This window comes from Cibotium barometz, chromosome 12, assembly GCF_041138505.1.
Source record: "Cibotium barometz isolate CiBa-2024 chromosome 12, ASM4113850v1, whole genome shotgun sequence".
NCBI classification, from domain to species: Eukaryota; Viridiplantae; Streptophyta; class Polypodiopsida; order Cyatheales; family Cibotiaceae; genus Cibotium; species Cibotium barometz.
Window position 1 is genome coordinate 26,964,342 of NC_141057.1, and position 13,863 is coordinate 26,978,204.

General features: G+C 41.0%; 1 protein-coding gene across 1 annotated transcript; it reads left to right on the forward strand.

The window, feature by feature from the left end:
• Positions 1–11,422: 11,422 nt before the first annotated feature.
• On the forward strand, positions 11,423–13,404 carry LOC147633240 (uncharacterized). The gene is made up of 2 exons (XM_086805708.1): positions 11,423–11,873; positions 13,310–13,404. Exons 1-2 carry the CDS (start codon positions 11,423–11,425, stop codon positions 13,402–13,404), a joined length of 546 nt encoding a protein of 181 aa, XP_086661834.1.
• Positions 13,405–13,863: the final 459 nt, after the last annotated feature.

Consider the following 13,863-nt stretch of genomic DNA (forward strand, 5'->3'; position numbering starts at 1 on the left):
TGTCACCTGTAAGTCCTAAAACAAGGCATGAGGGCTAGAGGAAGAGTCTTGCACTGAGGATACTACTAAGACACCTGTAAGACCCAGTGAGAAGCCATGAGGTGTGGAGGAAGCCTAATTGAAGATCCCTACTGAGTCGCCTATAAGTCCCGGATCTTTAAAGAGGCATGAAAGCCGGAGGAGAAAGCTCAGTGAGATACCTGCCGAGATGCTCGTAAGACCCAATGATGAGAAGACATGAGGGAAGTTTTCGCTTCTCTTGTATGGTCTTCTGACACTTCTTCTATGTTACTATTGCAACTTCTTCCACCCACAGGGCTGGACGTTCAGTACTTCAGCTGAGTATTTAGACACAATCTTTTCTGTGTCCAACTGGAATAAGGATATGAGATGTGCATTTTATCTAAGTATTCTTTCCTCCTCATCCTCTTCAATCCCTTCTAGCATGTTCAATCCTTCTACATACAATGGTCTGACAGATGGACTGACCTCCCTCTTTGGATTTGTAGAGATTCTCACCTTCTTTTTCCTTTTTTCTGATTGTCATTTGTTCTCTATGCCAAATGTGTTTGATCTTGCCTTGTCAAAGCCATGGTCTTCCCAGCAGCATTGGGTATGCTTCGTGGATTTCTATTCAATCCAGGCTTCCTTGGTGACCACGTTTTGACACAGTGGGGAAATGTTCCTTCATATTTGATCTAGATGGGCAGCCACATACTCGCGTAACTTGGGGTGATATGACTTACCCTTTTAATCCAAGTGGCTGAGATCTGTGGCTATGATCAGGTAGCTTCTTGGTTTCAAATTCGACTCTGGAGGTTGCATTATTAGCTTTGTCATCGGCATTGCACTACATTCCTTTCCATTTGATATAAGAGGGGTCATATGCCCTTGATGATGATATTGATATTTAGCTTTGGATATGATTTTTTTGGACTTTGTATATAGCCTTCTATATGCGTCTATGTTTTTGGCTTTATATATAGCCTTCTATATGTGTCTATTTTGTACATGACCACCCTTTGATTTTAAGGACAAAATCATTATAAGATGGGATGGTTTGTAACAAAGGGGATTTTAGGATGCACATGCATAGGGGGATGGGCCTAGGCACATGGGGCTTAGGGGTATTTATATATATGGTGCTAGGGCATGTGGGACTTGGGACTATAAAAGGCACCAACCCTAGGACTATTGTACCTTTTGATATCTTTTATGACTATTATGTCCTTTCTTGAAGCTCATGCTTCTATGGTTCCTCCAAGAAGACTTCCAGAAGGGATTCTACACCAGCAAGAATGGAAAAATCAGGAACCTCTAAGAAATCAGGTTGAAGAGGAGGAGCAATAGGAGCTTCAAATAGGAGGCAGGAAGGTCAAGAAGAACAAGAAGCGGTCATTGTGGGAAGGATGTCTCTCAAATACTCAAAATTCAAGGGCAAGAGTGAGGAGGATCTAGATGCTCACATCTTCGCCTTTGAGACTACCTTCTTGACCACCACCCAAGCCCCACTGCCAAAACAACAAGAAAAGCCACCAGTAGTGATGGTTGTGACAAGATCACAAGGACTTGTGAAGATAGTGACATGCAAGAATTCTGAGCCGGAGCAAAAGTAGAAGCCAGAATAGTGGGCAGGGCAGTAGAGGGTTGTTCGAGACAAAATCACCAAGCTGGTGAATAGTGCACAAGGAATGGTGTAGACAATGCAAGAAAGCCCACTCCCGAGTGAAACACAGATCTGGACAAGACAAGCATGGTCAAGAAGAGGGAAGAAATTGTAGCAGGCACAAGAAGCCACTATGCAATAAAATAAGACGATTGAAGAAAGGATGTCGAAGTGCCAACTGAAGGCCATTATAGCATAGAGCAATAGAAGCGTCCTACAAAAGGAATTGGAAAGAAATCCGAAGCACGTTCGGATAGGAAAACTGATAAGGGAAGTTTAGGAAAAAGAAAGAGAAGCTCAGAACCATCCTCATCTAACACCCATTTATAATCTGCCCACTCCCCTTCATCTATATAAATTACAACTGACCAATACCCTGCATCACTATCAGAGTATACAATCTCAAACATTGAAGCATCTTCAAAATACACTTCCTGGATATCTGGACCAAGCTCCAGAACAAGATACATATCTGTGGTGGTGGGCTACCCTCAAAGCTTATTTCAAGTTTACAAGACTGTATATTTTAGGACTGTGACTATTACAAACAAGCATACAAATATTCAGTTCCTGTTTTGACTTTTTACATAAAATTTTCCAGGAAAAACCAAGCTTAGAGATTCCATGTGCAGCTTCAACATCTTTGAATTGAAGACCAAAAGATCACCATCACTTGTTATTAGTTGTAATTGGATTGGAGAAGACAATGACCACCACCTGAAGGCACCAAGGAATGAGGAAACACACGGACGAACCCTTCCACAGTCGGGGTCTTGCTCTCTTCCTAGGTTCTCTGTGGTTCCCGCTCTGTCTCTTTCTTTGCTCCTCTGCAATTGATGCCCTTCTCTCTTTCTCTATTTTTTGCAGTGGACGCCACCCTCTATCCTCCTCTGCTGTGCTACTAGCCACTATGCCAAAACACACCAACTCTAGAACTCCCACACGAGGCAGTAACCCTACGAAGAACTCCTTCTCTGACGTCGTCACCAGCCGACCTTCTCTCACTACTCATCCTGCAGTCGACGTTTCCCTCCTTTTCTCTGCTTACTATAGTCGGCGTTCCTTTCCTCCACGGCTTCACTGCCAGCCGTCAACCGTACAACAATACCTCCTTGCCTCTCCGCTACCAGAGGAGGCTCCCCAAGGAAAACTCCTTTCTCCTTTTTGCCCACAGTCGGCCTTTTTCTCTCCTTTACTACACTCTGCAGTCCCTTGCTTCCTCACTATTGATGCCCTAGACGCCTTTCTGCTAGCCGTCATGCCAAAACACACCAACTCTGTTCCCTTACAGTCCCCCAGCCTATCTACGTCCTCTCCTATCGACGTCCTCCCCTTGCAGCGAATGCCCCATCCTCTGGGAAAAGACTGCCGCCTGGCCTGAATCGACATCTTCCTTCCGTCGAATGCTCTTGCGCCATCTCCTTCTCTGCCATGCACACACGTAGCCACCTTCTCAAATCTCCTTAAACCTTGGACATTTTCACCTTTCATACACATATAATATTGGCCCCCTCAATAATTAATTGCCCTCATGCCCATGCACACCTTCGAATACAACCTACAAACCTACAAGTGCCCATTTTATTTTGGGACACGCACACATACACCCGAAGGTTTGCTAACAAAAATAATAAATTCTCCACATCATGTGATGTAAGGCCTGATGGTTATGCCTCCACTCCTTCTGCTCAGCAGATTTAATCTCAACCAAAACTCAAAGCTAACCCAAACTGATTACATATTTCCTGAAACTCTCAGTACTCTGCACAGTATGTACATATCATCAGCCTCTATTTTTGTCCACACAGTGTCCCGAAGAGCAAGCACCCCCTCAATGACAAGCCTCACCACCCCAACAACAAGAATCATCGCACACACAATAGCACGCTCAATGTTTTAAATATCTAGTAAGAAAATGTAGAATATTTGTCTTAGTTTCTATTGCTCTAAGAAATACAAAATGTTGTCATAATTGATGTAACTATATGCTGTCAAAAATACATTTATCTCCATTTATCTCTATGTGATGGTCATTTGCACCACGAAAACTTGCTTCCTTGTAATGTCTTTACATTGAATGGTCCTTTCTTTTCTCCTTGGTACCTATTTCCAAAAATCAAAGTAATGTATATAAGTAATAATGATTATGGCGTAGTTTTGGAATGAATACTTTTTTGAGGTTAGATTGAATAACATACCTTATGGTCATTGCACTTGAACACATAATCATCAGGCACTTGTAGGTCATCCTCATTTGCCAAGTCTCTTCTCACTTGAGCAGTGAGATTTTTGACCTTATATTGAGTACTGTCAAGAGCTTATGTTCAAACCATACCTCTAATAACATCAATGGATTTTCAATGTCATCCTCCAAGTCTTGATCAATTGCTACAAGTTTACCATTGACATAATGCCATCTCATATAATGAAAGGCCAAAATAAAATTCTGGGAGCCAATTATATATTTACAGACAATAGATTTCCTATGGGTTTTGCAAGTAACCCCATTTAATTCTTTCACATCCCAATTTTGACCTAAGAAATCCAAATATTTCTCTGATTTATAGATAAACATTGACAATGTTTTTTTGACCCTCTCGTCATAAAAGAAGTCGACAAAAACATGCAATGGCATAAAGAGAACGATTTTCACGTGACGATTTGCTACATTTGGTCTTATACACCTCTGCACGTCTTGGTATATCTTTAATCTAAAGCACTCACTTATTTTTGTTGTTGGTATGGACCATTCTGGACTATCGAATGAAGGCACTGGAAATGCTTTCACAGATCCATAACCTATAACACTATGAGGTGCCGTGTAAAATTCATTATAAAAGAAAACTCCTCTCTCTACCAAAGACATGTTGGATGTTTCTTTCTATAACTTCTCATCAATAGATACATGAAAAACATCAAAGATTCTCTCTACCAAAGACCTATTGGATGTTTCTTTCTATAGGCTGCTGCCTGCGACGGACTCAACCAAGTTCGAAGGATATATATCTATATAGACAAATACAAGAGAAGCATAAGTATAGAAATGAAACACATTACATAAACATAATGTAAAAACATTTACTTACAGTTTGGTCTATGGAGTGGGATTCCATCAGGTAAACATTGCAGACGTAGTTCTAAGTGCATGTAGGCATGTTGTATAAGGACTTCCTTAATGCTCCTACTTGTGTCAGGAGAGTTTGAAGTCTTGAACTCTGCCTTTGTAAGTGTTGATGAACTCATTCTTTGTTTTTGTTTTTTTTTTTGCTTCCTATTCTGCAACATAATCCAACTACCAATAGAGATTGTGGTAAGAATCCACCTTTGATTATCTATATCAAAACTGTTGTATACTATAATAGCTCTAGTAGAGGAGCAGGGACGCCTAGGACGTCTGGTTTCCATGGAAGCAAATAGAAAATAAAAGCAGATGTAAGAAGATGGAAGAAGATGAGATGGCAGAAGAGAACCTCCAAAACATGCAAAATTTTTAGAGGGAAATCCATTCATTAGATGACGTAGGAACTTCGAAGAGAACATTTCAAATTTTTAGAGGAAAAACCATTTTTAGATTGAAAACCATTTATTAAATGAGTTGAGATTTATTAAATGAGGTGACAACACTCTATTTTTCATATGTATTAAAGAAATGACATTATAAAGTGTGGTCAAATGCATTTCGTATTTCTTTAATAACAATATATTCATATAAAGAATATATGAAAAACGTCTAATTATCAAAAGTTTCGTTACGGTGACTCTCTTCCTATTGGTCAAAAGCCTTTCTATCTCTAGAGGAAAAAGGCCCAAAGTTGAGTCCGAAATTCGCCTAATGCTTATCTTCTACCCATTTCGTGTGCAGTAATATGTGGCCACCAGCAATATGTATATATTCCCTGTTCTTTAAGCTGCTAACTTGAATGGGTTAAGTGGAAGTATCGAGGTGTGAGGCATTCTGTTTGCATCATTTGGTTGCCCTAGACTCTGGCACATGTCACATTCCTTTGCAAACTTTTGGGCATCTTTTAATGTTGTCGGCCCCACCACAATCCTTCTTGAAACACTTTTCGTCCCGTGACTCCCCAGAAAAGTGCCCTCCACTTATCCCTTGATGTGACTCAGCTAGCACAGCTTGTTGTTCATGCTCAAGGACAAACCTTCTTAGAATTTGGTCAATGCCCATCTTGTAAAGTTGTCCTGCTATCTACCACCATAAACAACTTGCTCCGGAGAGTTATCTTTTCCTCTGATCTCTACACATATACTCGAAAAAAGGCAAGTTAGAGAGGAACTACATCATCTCATCATACTAGCTCGGTCTCTCTCCATCTATGATGAAGAGCTGAGCATCTGGGAAGTCATATTCCACCCCATCTGGAGTTTCTTTTGACTCCAATATGGATAAAAAATCTACCACCACCACTGCATGCTTATTTCCTAGGGTGTGCTCGATGGTGAACTCAAACTCTTATAACAACAGCATCTATTTGGCTAAATTTCTTACCAGGATGTTTTGTTTATAGTCCATATGAAATTCAAGCACATTACCTAACAGATAATTCCTGAATTTCTTGATCAAGTAGATAATCCCCAATGATTCCTTTCGTGTGGTGGAATAGTTCCTCTCTATCTTGGACAGCCTTCTTCTCTTGTATAGTAGACTAGTCTGAACTAGCCTCCCTGTGACTCCCGCATCAAAGAACTTCCAATGGTAAAATCAAAAGCATCCACAAATACATGGAACACCAGATCAAAATTTGGCTATTGAAGAATTGGTGCCGATGACAATATCCGCTTCAGATTTTGGAATGCCTCCTAATAGGATCCTGACCAGACATATTCTACATCCTTCACGGTCAAAATGTACAGGGGTATTGCCACATTTGCCAAGAACCTCATGAATGTGCTATGCCATTTGATTAGTCCCATGAATATGGCTAGTTCCTTGGCATTCTTGGGTGGCTGTAGTTTTACAATGATCTCGACCTTTGTCGGATGATCTACTGCCAATCCTTTTGCAGGCATTATGTGCCCCAATAGAGATCTGCTTGTGACAACAAAGGCGCACTTGGTTGGATTGAGGCTCAATCTAGCTATTCTGCAATTCTCTAGACACATCATCAGATACTTTATGTGGTCTTCTTCCTTTTCAAACACACTCAAATCATCCACGAAGACCTCATAAAGGTGGTTAAATATTCATAGAATATTTCTTGAACCATCCTCTGGAACGTGGCTAAAGCATTCTTCAGCCTTGAAGGCCATTACATTATTGGAGGCAAAAGCCTCCCATTCTGTTACAAAGGCTATTTTCTCCTTATCCTCTGGAGCCATGTGCACCTCCTTGTACCCACTAAACCCATCTAGAAATGAGGATGACTCATGTCCTGCTACCGCATCTAGGAGAGAATCTATGATGAATGGTAGCAAAAATGGATCTGATATGGTGGAGGCATTCAATTTGCAGTAGTCTTTAAAGACTTTGAGCTTCCTATTCTTCTTTCACGATAATGACCATGGGTGATAGCCATTCTACTCATTGGATGGAAGCAGGTGGAAAGGGAAGAAGTCGAGGTGCCCCAAATAATAAAAGAGACACTATGCCAACAGGTGAAGGAAATATGGGAGGATCAGGGAGAGGACGGGGCTATTATTTGAGCAATGTCCAATGCTGGAACTACGGGGAATGGGGACATATTAGCCCTCAATGTGATAAACCGCCCAGGGCAAGTGGTGGAATGTATCCCGTGATGCAAAGAACTAATGATAGATTAGATCACAGTGTTGAGGTAAAAGATCTAAATCAACCCTCTACCAGTGGAGTTAAATGGGAAGATAAAGGGAAGGGACCGGCTCTTAGCTGATAGGAGTGGAGACCATCCCAGAGATCATGCCTGTGGCCAAGAGGACAAGAAGTACAATGGGGGAAGTTGAACCGTCTTCTAAGAAAGGAAAACATATCCAATTTGACATAAGTCCTCAATCAGAGAAGAAGAAAAGGAAGCTAAGAAGACGCTACAAAACTTCAGATTTGCGCATTGGTCAAGGTCAGGAGGAATACACCCTGATGGGAGATTTAAAGGGAAGGACAGCCAATATAACTTTCGCCCAGTTGCTTCGATTATGTTCGAAGCTAAAGAGAGAGTGGAAGAGGTTGGCAAATCCAAGGAAAGCAAATGAGCAGGAGCCCACGCAAGGTGAAATGGAGCTGATGTCTGTGGGCAGACCTTCCTGATATCTGTCCATCAGTTGATGCTTGGTGTGGAGGTGTGAGTGTTGGAGAGGCATATGTAGATGGCGGTGCACAAATTAGTGTAATGACTCAATCCTGCATGGAGAAATTGGGGTTAAAGCTGAATGCTTGTTCAAATTTTAGACTCCGATATCATGCAAAAGTGAAGTGTGTGGGTATATGTACAGGAGTACCAGTGTGACTGCTTTTGGTGTGATTTGCAGCATAAATTGCCATATTATGCCGGGTGGTTTGGGAGCTTATCTGCTAATTTTAGGTAGGCCTTGGCTCAGACAGGTGGGTGCCATCCAAAATTGGAGGAGGGGGACCATAACTGTTACATAACAAGAGAGGAAGAGCCAGGAAGTTTAATATGAGTAGCAAGCTAGAAATGAAGAGTGAGCCTGAAGAAACAAGTGCTGATAAAACAAGTGCTGAAGAAACAAGTGCTGATGAGTATACAGATAGTGAGACTGAGGAAGAAAGTTCTACTTTTGATGATGAGGGTCAGATATCATTTTTAGAGTGAAAGAAGAAAATGAGCATGTAATGCTAACTGAAGAGATATTAAAGGAGGAAGAAGAGAGCAGACTTGAAGATATGGATAGCCTGATGCAGCCTCCATCACCTAGTGCAGAGAAAGAGAAGCTGTTACAGGGTATGCTGAATCCCAGAATGCAGCCACTGGAAAAAGAGGAGTATATGAAGGTAATACATAAATTCCTAGATTTGTTTATTACTTCATATGAAGAGATCCGAGGATTTAAATGTGAACCAATGCCTATAGTATTGAAAGAGGGTGTGAAGCCAGTGTTTCAGAAGCTGAGAAGAATAAATAGAGAGCTATTACCTATGTTGAGAGAGGAGCTGAGAAGAATAAATAGAGAGCTATTACCTGTGTTGAGAGAGAAGCTGAGAAGAATAAATAGAGAGCTATTACCTGTGTTGAGAGAGGAGCTGAGTAAATTGTTAAAGGTAGGGTTAATTTATCCAGTAGTTGAGAGAGGAGCTGAGTAAATTGTTAAAGGCAGGGTTAATTTATCTAGTAGATCACTTAGATTGGGCAGGTCCAGTAGTCATTACTCCAAAGCATACAGGTGGGTGGAGAGTCTGTATCGATTACAAGCCTCTAAATGCTGCAACAAAAAGCAACCACTATCCTCTGCCATTTATTGATGATATTTTGGACAGGGTGGCTGGGTATGAGAGATATAGTGTATGTGATGGCTTCTCTGGGTATTTTCAGATCTCAATTGCTAAGGACCAGGCTAAAACCACTATCATTACGCCGTGGGGTTGCTTTTGTTACCGAGTAGTACCATTTGGTTTGAAAAATGCACCTCATGTATCAAAAGAATACTGATAGAATACTTTCACCTCTTACAGATGATTTTGTGAGAGCTTTTTTGGATGATATATGTGTATATAGTTCTCAAAAGGAGCATGGTGATAAATTGGAGCAAGTATTTTCTAAAATGGATGATGCAGGTGGACAACTGAATCCAAGAAAGTTTAGGATGTTCAAAAGTGAAGCTGTTGGGACATATGATATCTCAAAATGGAATTGAACGTGATCCAGAGAAGATAAAAGATCTTATCTTATTATCTGCACCATCAACATCCAGGCAGCTGTAGACTTTTGTCCAGAAGATAAAATATATGGCAAGATTTATTCATTTAATATCACAATTGCTTTATCCTCTTCAACAGGCCATGAAGAAAGAACCATTGCAATGGAATGAAGAATGCGAGGAAGTGTTTGAGAAAGTGAAAGAGGTATTGGGAGGTATTTCCAATGTAAAAGCCCCAGATTTCTCTCAGGTCTTTTATGTGAATCCTTCTTTTGGTCCGGATGTGGTTGGAGCAATCTTAATGCAGAGAGGAGATGAGTCCAGATACATGAGACCTGTATATTATGCAAGTAGAGTGAAGATGGAAGCAGAGAGGAAATATACAGAGGCTGAATTGGTTTTGTCAAGTCTGGTGTATGCTTGCAGGAAGTTCAGGTCATATCTCCTGATGAGACCATTTGTGGTTCTAACAAACTATACTCTTCTCCCTCAGCTGGTGAATGGTACTTCGCTCACAAAAGGTATGATGCGATGGTTAGTAGAGCTTCAAGAATATGATTTCTCATTTTAGATTGAAGATACTTGCAAGGCAACTCTGGCAGATCTTCTAACATATAAGGAAGGCCCAATCCTGGTGAAGGAAGTGGATTCAAAGATAGAAAAAGAGGAACAAATTATCATTCCCGGAGCTCATGTTTTGTTCTTTGATGGTTCATATAAGAGGAGTATACATCAGGCCACTGGGGGTTATATAATCCAGGATTCAGAAGGCGGGCTAATTTTAAAGGATGGAGTACATCTGAAAGCTGAAAGTAATGATGAGGCTGAATACGCAGCATTGTTTTAGGGGCTGCAGGCTGCTCTAAAATAGAAAATTCAGAAGCTAAAGGAGATTCCCTGTTTAGTAATAAAGCAGATCTTAGGTAGCTGGCGAGCAAAGAATCCGAGATTAAAAAGATGTTTGGCTGATGTTAGGAGGCTGCTGCATCAATTTACAGCATGGAGTATTCAACATGTGCGGCGGAAGGACAATCATATTGCACATGAGTTAGCCCAAGAAGTAATTGATCAGGATCCAGTAATTGCAAAAATTGAAGAGCCATTATACAGAGGGAGAGTCAAAAAGTTAAGTGATGTCTCCATGAGGTTAAAATTGCCTACCAATTGGACAATGCATGATGTTACCTGTCTAAGGTGGTGGATTACTTACTCTCAGGTTGCTTGCTTCTTGAAGGGCTCAAAAAAGGCCAAAAATATCATTTTATCAGAAAGAGTAAGCATTATGTCATGATTGGGGATGAATTGTATATGCAAGGGACTGATCAAATATTGAGAAGAATTCCCTGGAGGGAAGAAATATATTATATTTTATTTTCAAATCATGAGGGAGCTTGTGGAGGTCATTATGTATTTAAGATCACCTTGCAGAAAATATTACTGGAGGGTTATATATGGCCTTCCATCCAGAAGGATATTCAGCACTGGTGCAGATCTTGCCACCATGAGTGCCAGAGAATGGGGAAAAGAATCTTAAAAATGGAGCCGAGAAATATCATGCTGGTTTATGACATTTTTGAGAGATGGGGAGTGGATGCAATTGGACCACTTCCCAAGACGACCAAAGGAAAGTGTTATATGCTTACTGCGGTGGATTACCTATCAAAATGGGCAGAAGTGAAGGCAGTGAAGAGAGTAGATAGTAAGGAAGTGGCTGATTTTGTGTATGAACATATATGCTACAGATTTGGTATTCCTCTGGAGATATTATTAGATAATGGTCCTGAATTTCGAGGAGAGGTAGTTGACCACTTATGCAGAAGATTAAACATCAACCACAAGTATACCACTCCTTATCACCCTCAATGCAATGGCTTGAATGAAAGATTCAATGGTGAATTTAAGCTGATGATGACCAAAATGACAGAAAGCCATGTCAAAAATTGGGATGTAGAGATGAATCGTGTATTATGGGCATACAGAGTTGCAGTGAAGTCTGGTACACAATTTTTGCCATTTCATTTAGTTTATGGGAAGGAAGCACTCATGCCTATTGATGTAGAAATTCCAGCTTTAAAGTTTCTGGTTGAAGAAGGGCATGAACCTATTAAATGTTACAGAGAAAGATTGCTGGCCTTGCAAACAACCCAATTAGACAGAGAGCTAGCTTTTGATCACTATGTTGCTATGCAATTGGAAAGACAAGAAAAAGAGAATGAGGAGGTGAAGCAGAAAGAAATCGAAGAAGGTGATCAGGTTCTCAGGTATAACAGCAAGCTGGACAGTACATTTCATACTGCATTTCAGACAAAGTGGGAAGGTCCGTTCAAAGTTGAAAAAAAGTTTGATAATGGAAGCTATCAGCTTACTGATTTAAATGGAAAGAAGCATAAAAGAAGAGTGAATGGTTTGCGACTAAAGAAATATTTTGCTCGATTGATGCTAGCCTTGAAAGAAGAAGATCAGAAAGTTTGTGATGCATGTCAGGAGGTTGTAGAGAGCAGAGAGGAAGATCTGAATATTACATCCCTATTTGTACAGCTGCTGGACATGAATGTCTCAGTAGAAATAGCGGGTTGCTAAATATGTGTGGACAAAAATAGAGGCTGATAATATGTACATACTGGTGAATGATCTAAGGCCTGATGGTTATGCCTCCACTCCTTCTGCTCACAGCAGATTTAATCTCAACCAAAACTCAAAGCTAACAGGTGTATGTGTGGTGTCCCAAAATAAAATGGGCACTTGTAGGTTGTATTCGAAGGTGTGCATGGGCATGAGGGCAATTAATTATTGAGGGGGCCAATATTATATGTGTATGAAAGGTGAAAATGTCCAAGGTTTAAGGAGATTCGAGAAGGTGGCTACGTGTGTGCATGGCAGAGAAGGAGATGGCGCAAGAGCATTCGGACGGAAGGAAGATGCCGATTAAGGCCAGGCGATGGTCTTTTTCCAGAGGATGGGGCATTCGTTGTAAGGGGAGGACGTCGATAGGAGAGGACGTTGATAGGCTGGGGGACTGTAAGGGAACAGAGTTGGTGTGTTTTGGCACGACGGCTAGCAGAAAGGCGTCTAGGGCATCAACAGTGAGGAAGCGAGGGATTGCAGAGTGCAGTAAAGGAGAGAAAAAGGCCGACTGTGGGCAAAAAGGAGAAAGGAGTTTTCCTTGGGGAGCCGCCTCTGGTAGAGCGAAGAGGCAAGGAGGTATTGTTGTAGGGTCGACGGGCTGGCAGTGAAGTCGTGGAGGAAAGGAACGCCGATTGCAGTAAGCAGAGAAAAGGAGGGAAAATGTCGACTACAGGATGAGTAGTGAGAGAAGGTCGGCTGGTGACAACGTCAGAGAAGGAGTTCTTTGTAGGGTTACCGCCTCGTGTGGTGGGGAGTTCTAGAGTTGGTGTGTTTTGGCACAGTGGATGGTAGCATAGCAGAGGAGGATAGAGGGTGGCGTCCACTGTAGAAAACAGAGAAAGAGAGAAGGGCATCAATTGCAAAGGAGCAAAGAAAGAGACAGAGCGGGAACCACAGAGAACCTAGGAAGAGAGCAAGACCCCGACTGTGGAAGGGTTTTTCCGTGTGTTTCCTCATTCCTTGGTGCCTTTAGGTGGTGGTCATTGTCTTCTCCAATCCAATTACAACTAATAACAAGTGATGGTGATCTTTTGGTCTTCAATTCAAAGATGTTGAAGCTGCACATGGAATCTCTAAGCTTGGTTTTTCCTCGGAAATTTTATGTAAAAAGTCAAAACAGGAACTGAATACTTGTATGCTTGTTTGTAATAGTCACAGTCCTGAAATATACAGTCTTGTAAACTTGAAATAAGCTTTAAGGGTAGCCTACCACAGATATGTATCTTGTTCTGGAGCTTGGTCCAGATATCCAGGAACTGTATTTTGAAGATGCTTCAATGTTTGAGATTGTATACTCTGATAGTAGTTAACTTGGATAACGAATTACCTTTAAATCACTACAACAACGCGATATGGGTACTTAAGACAAAATCTACATCAACTCCTTGTATTGATTTCTCAAAGAGACCCTTTCATTTGACAAAATAACACAAGAACAATACACCTAACAACACCTATGACAATAAAATAGGTCCAAATCACTACAACGCGATAGAGGCACATCAGACCTAATCGTCATACCCTCAGCACGCTACAGTGATTTCTTGCACAGAGCGTTTCATTTCACAAAGCAGGTCATGGAAATAAGTAATAGATAACATACACGACACATTGCAATGTATAGGACAAGAAATTATGTCCAAAACACTATAACGCGATATGGCTGCATAAAAAAAATCGTAATTCATTCTTCGCGTCGTTGGTGACTTGTCAGACATTGCCTTTCGTTTGACCCAATATCTAATGAACGTAGGTAAAACATGATACAT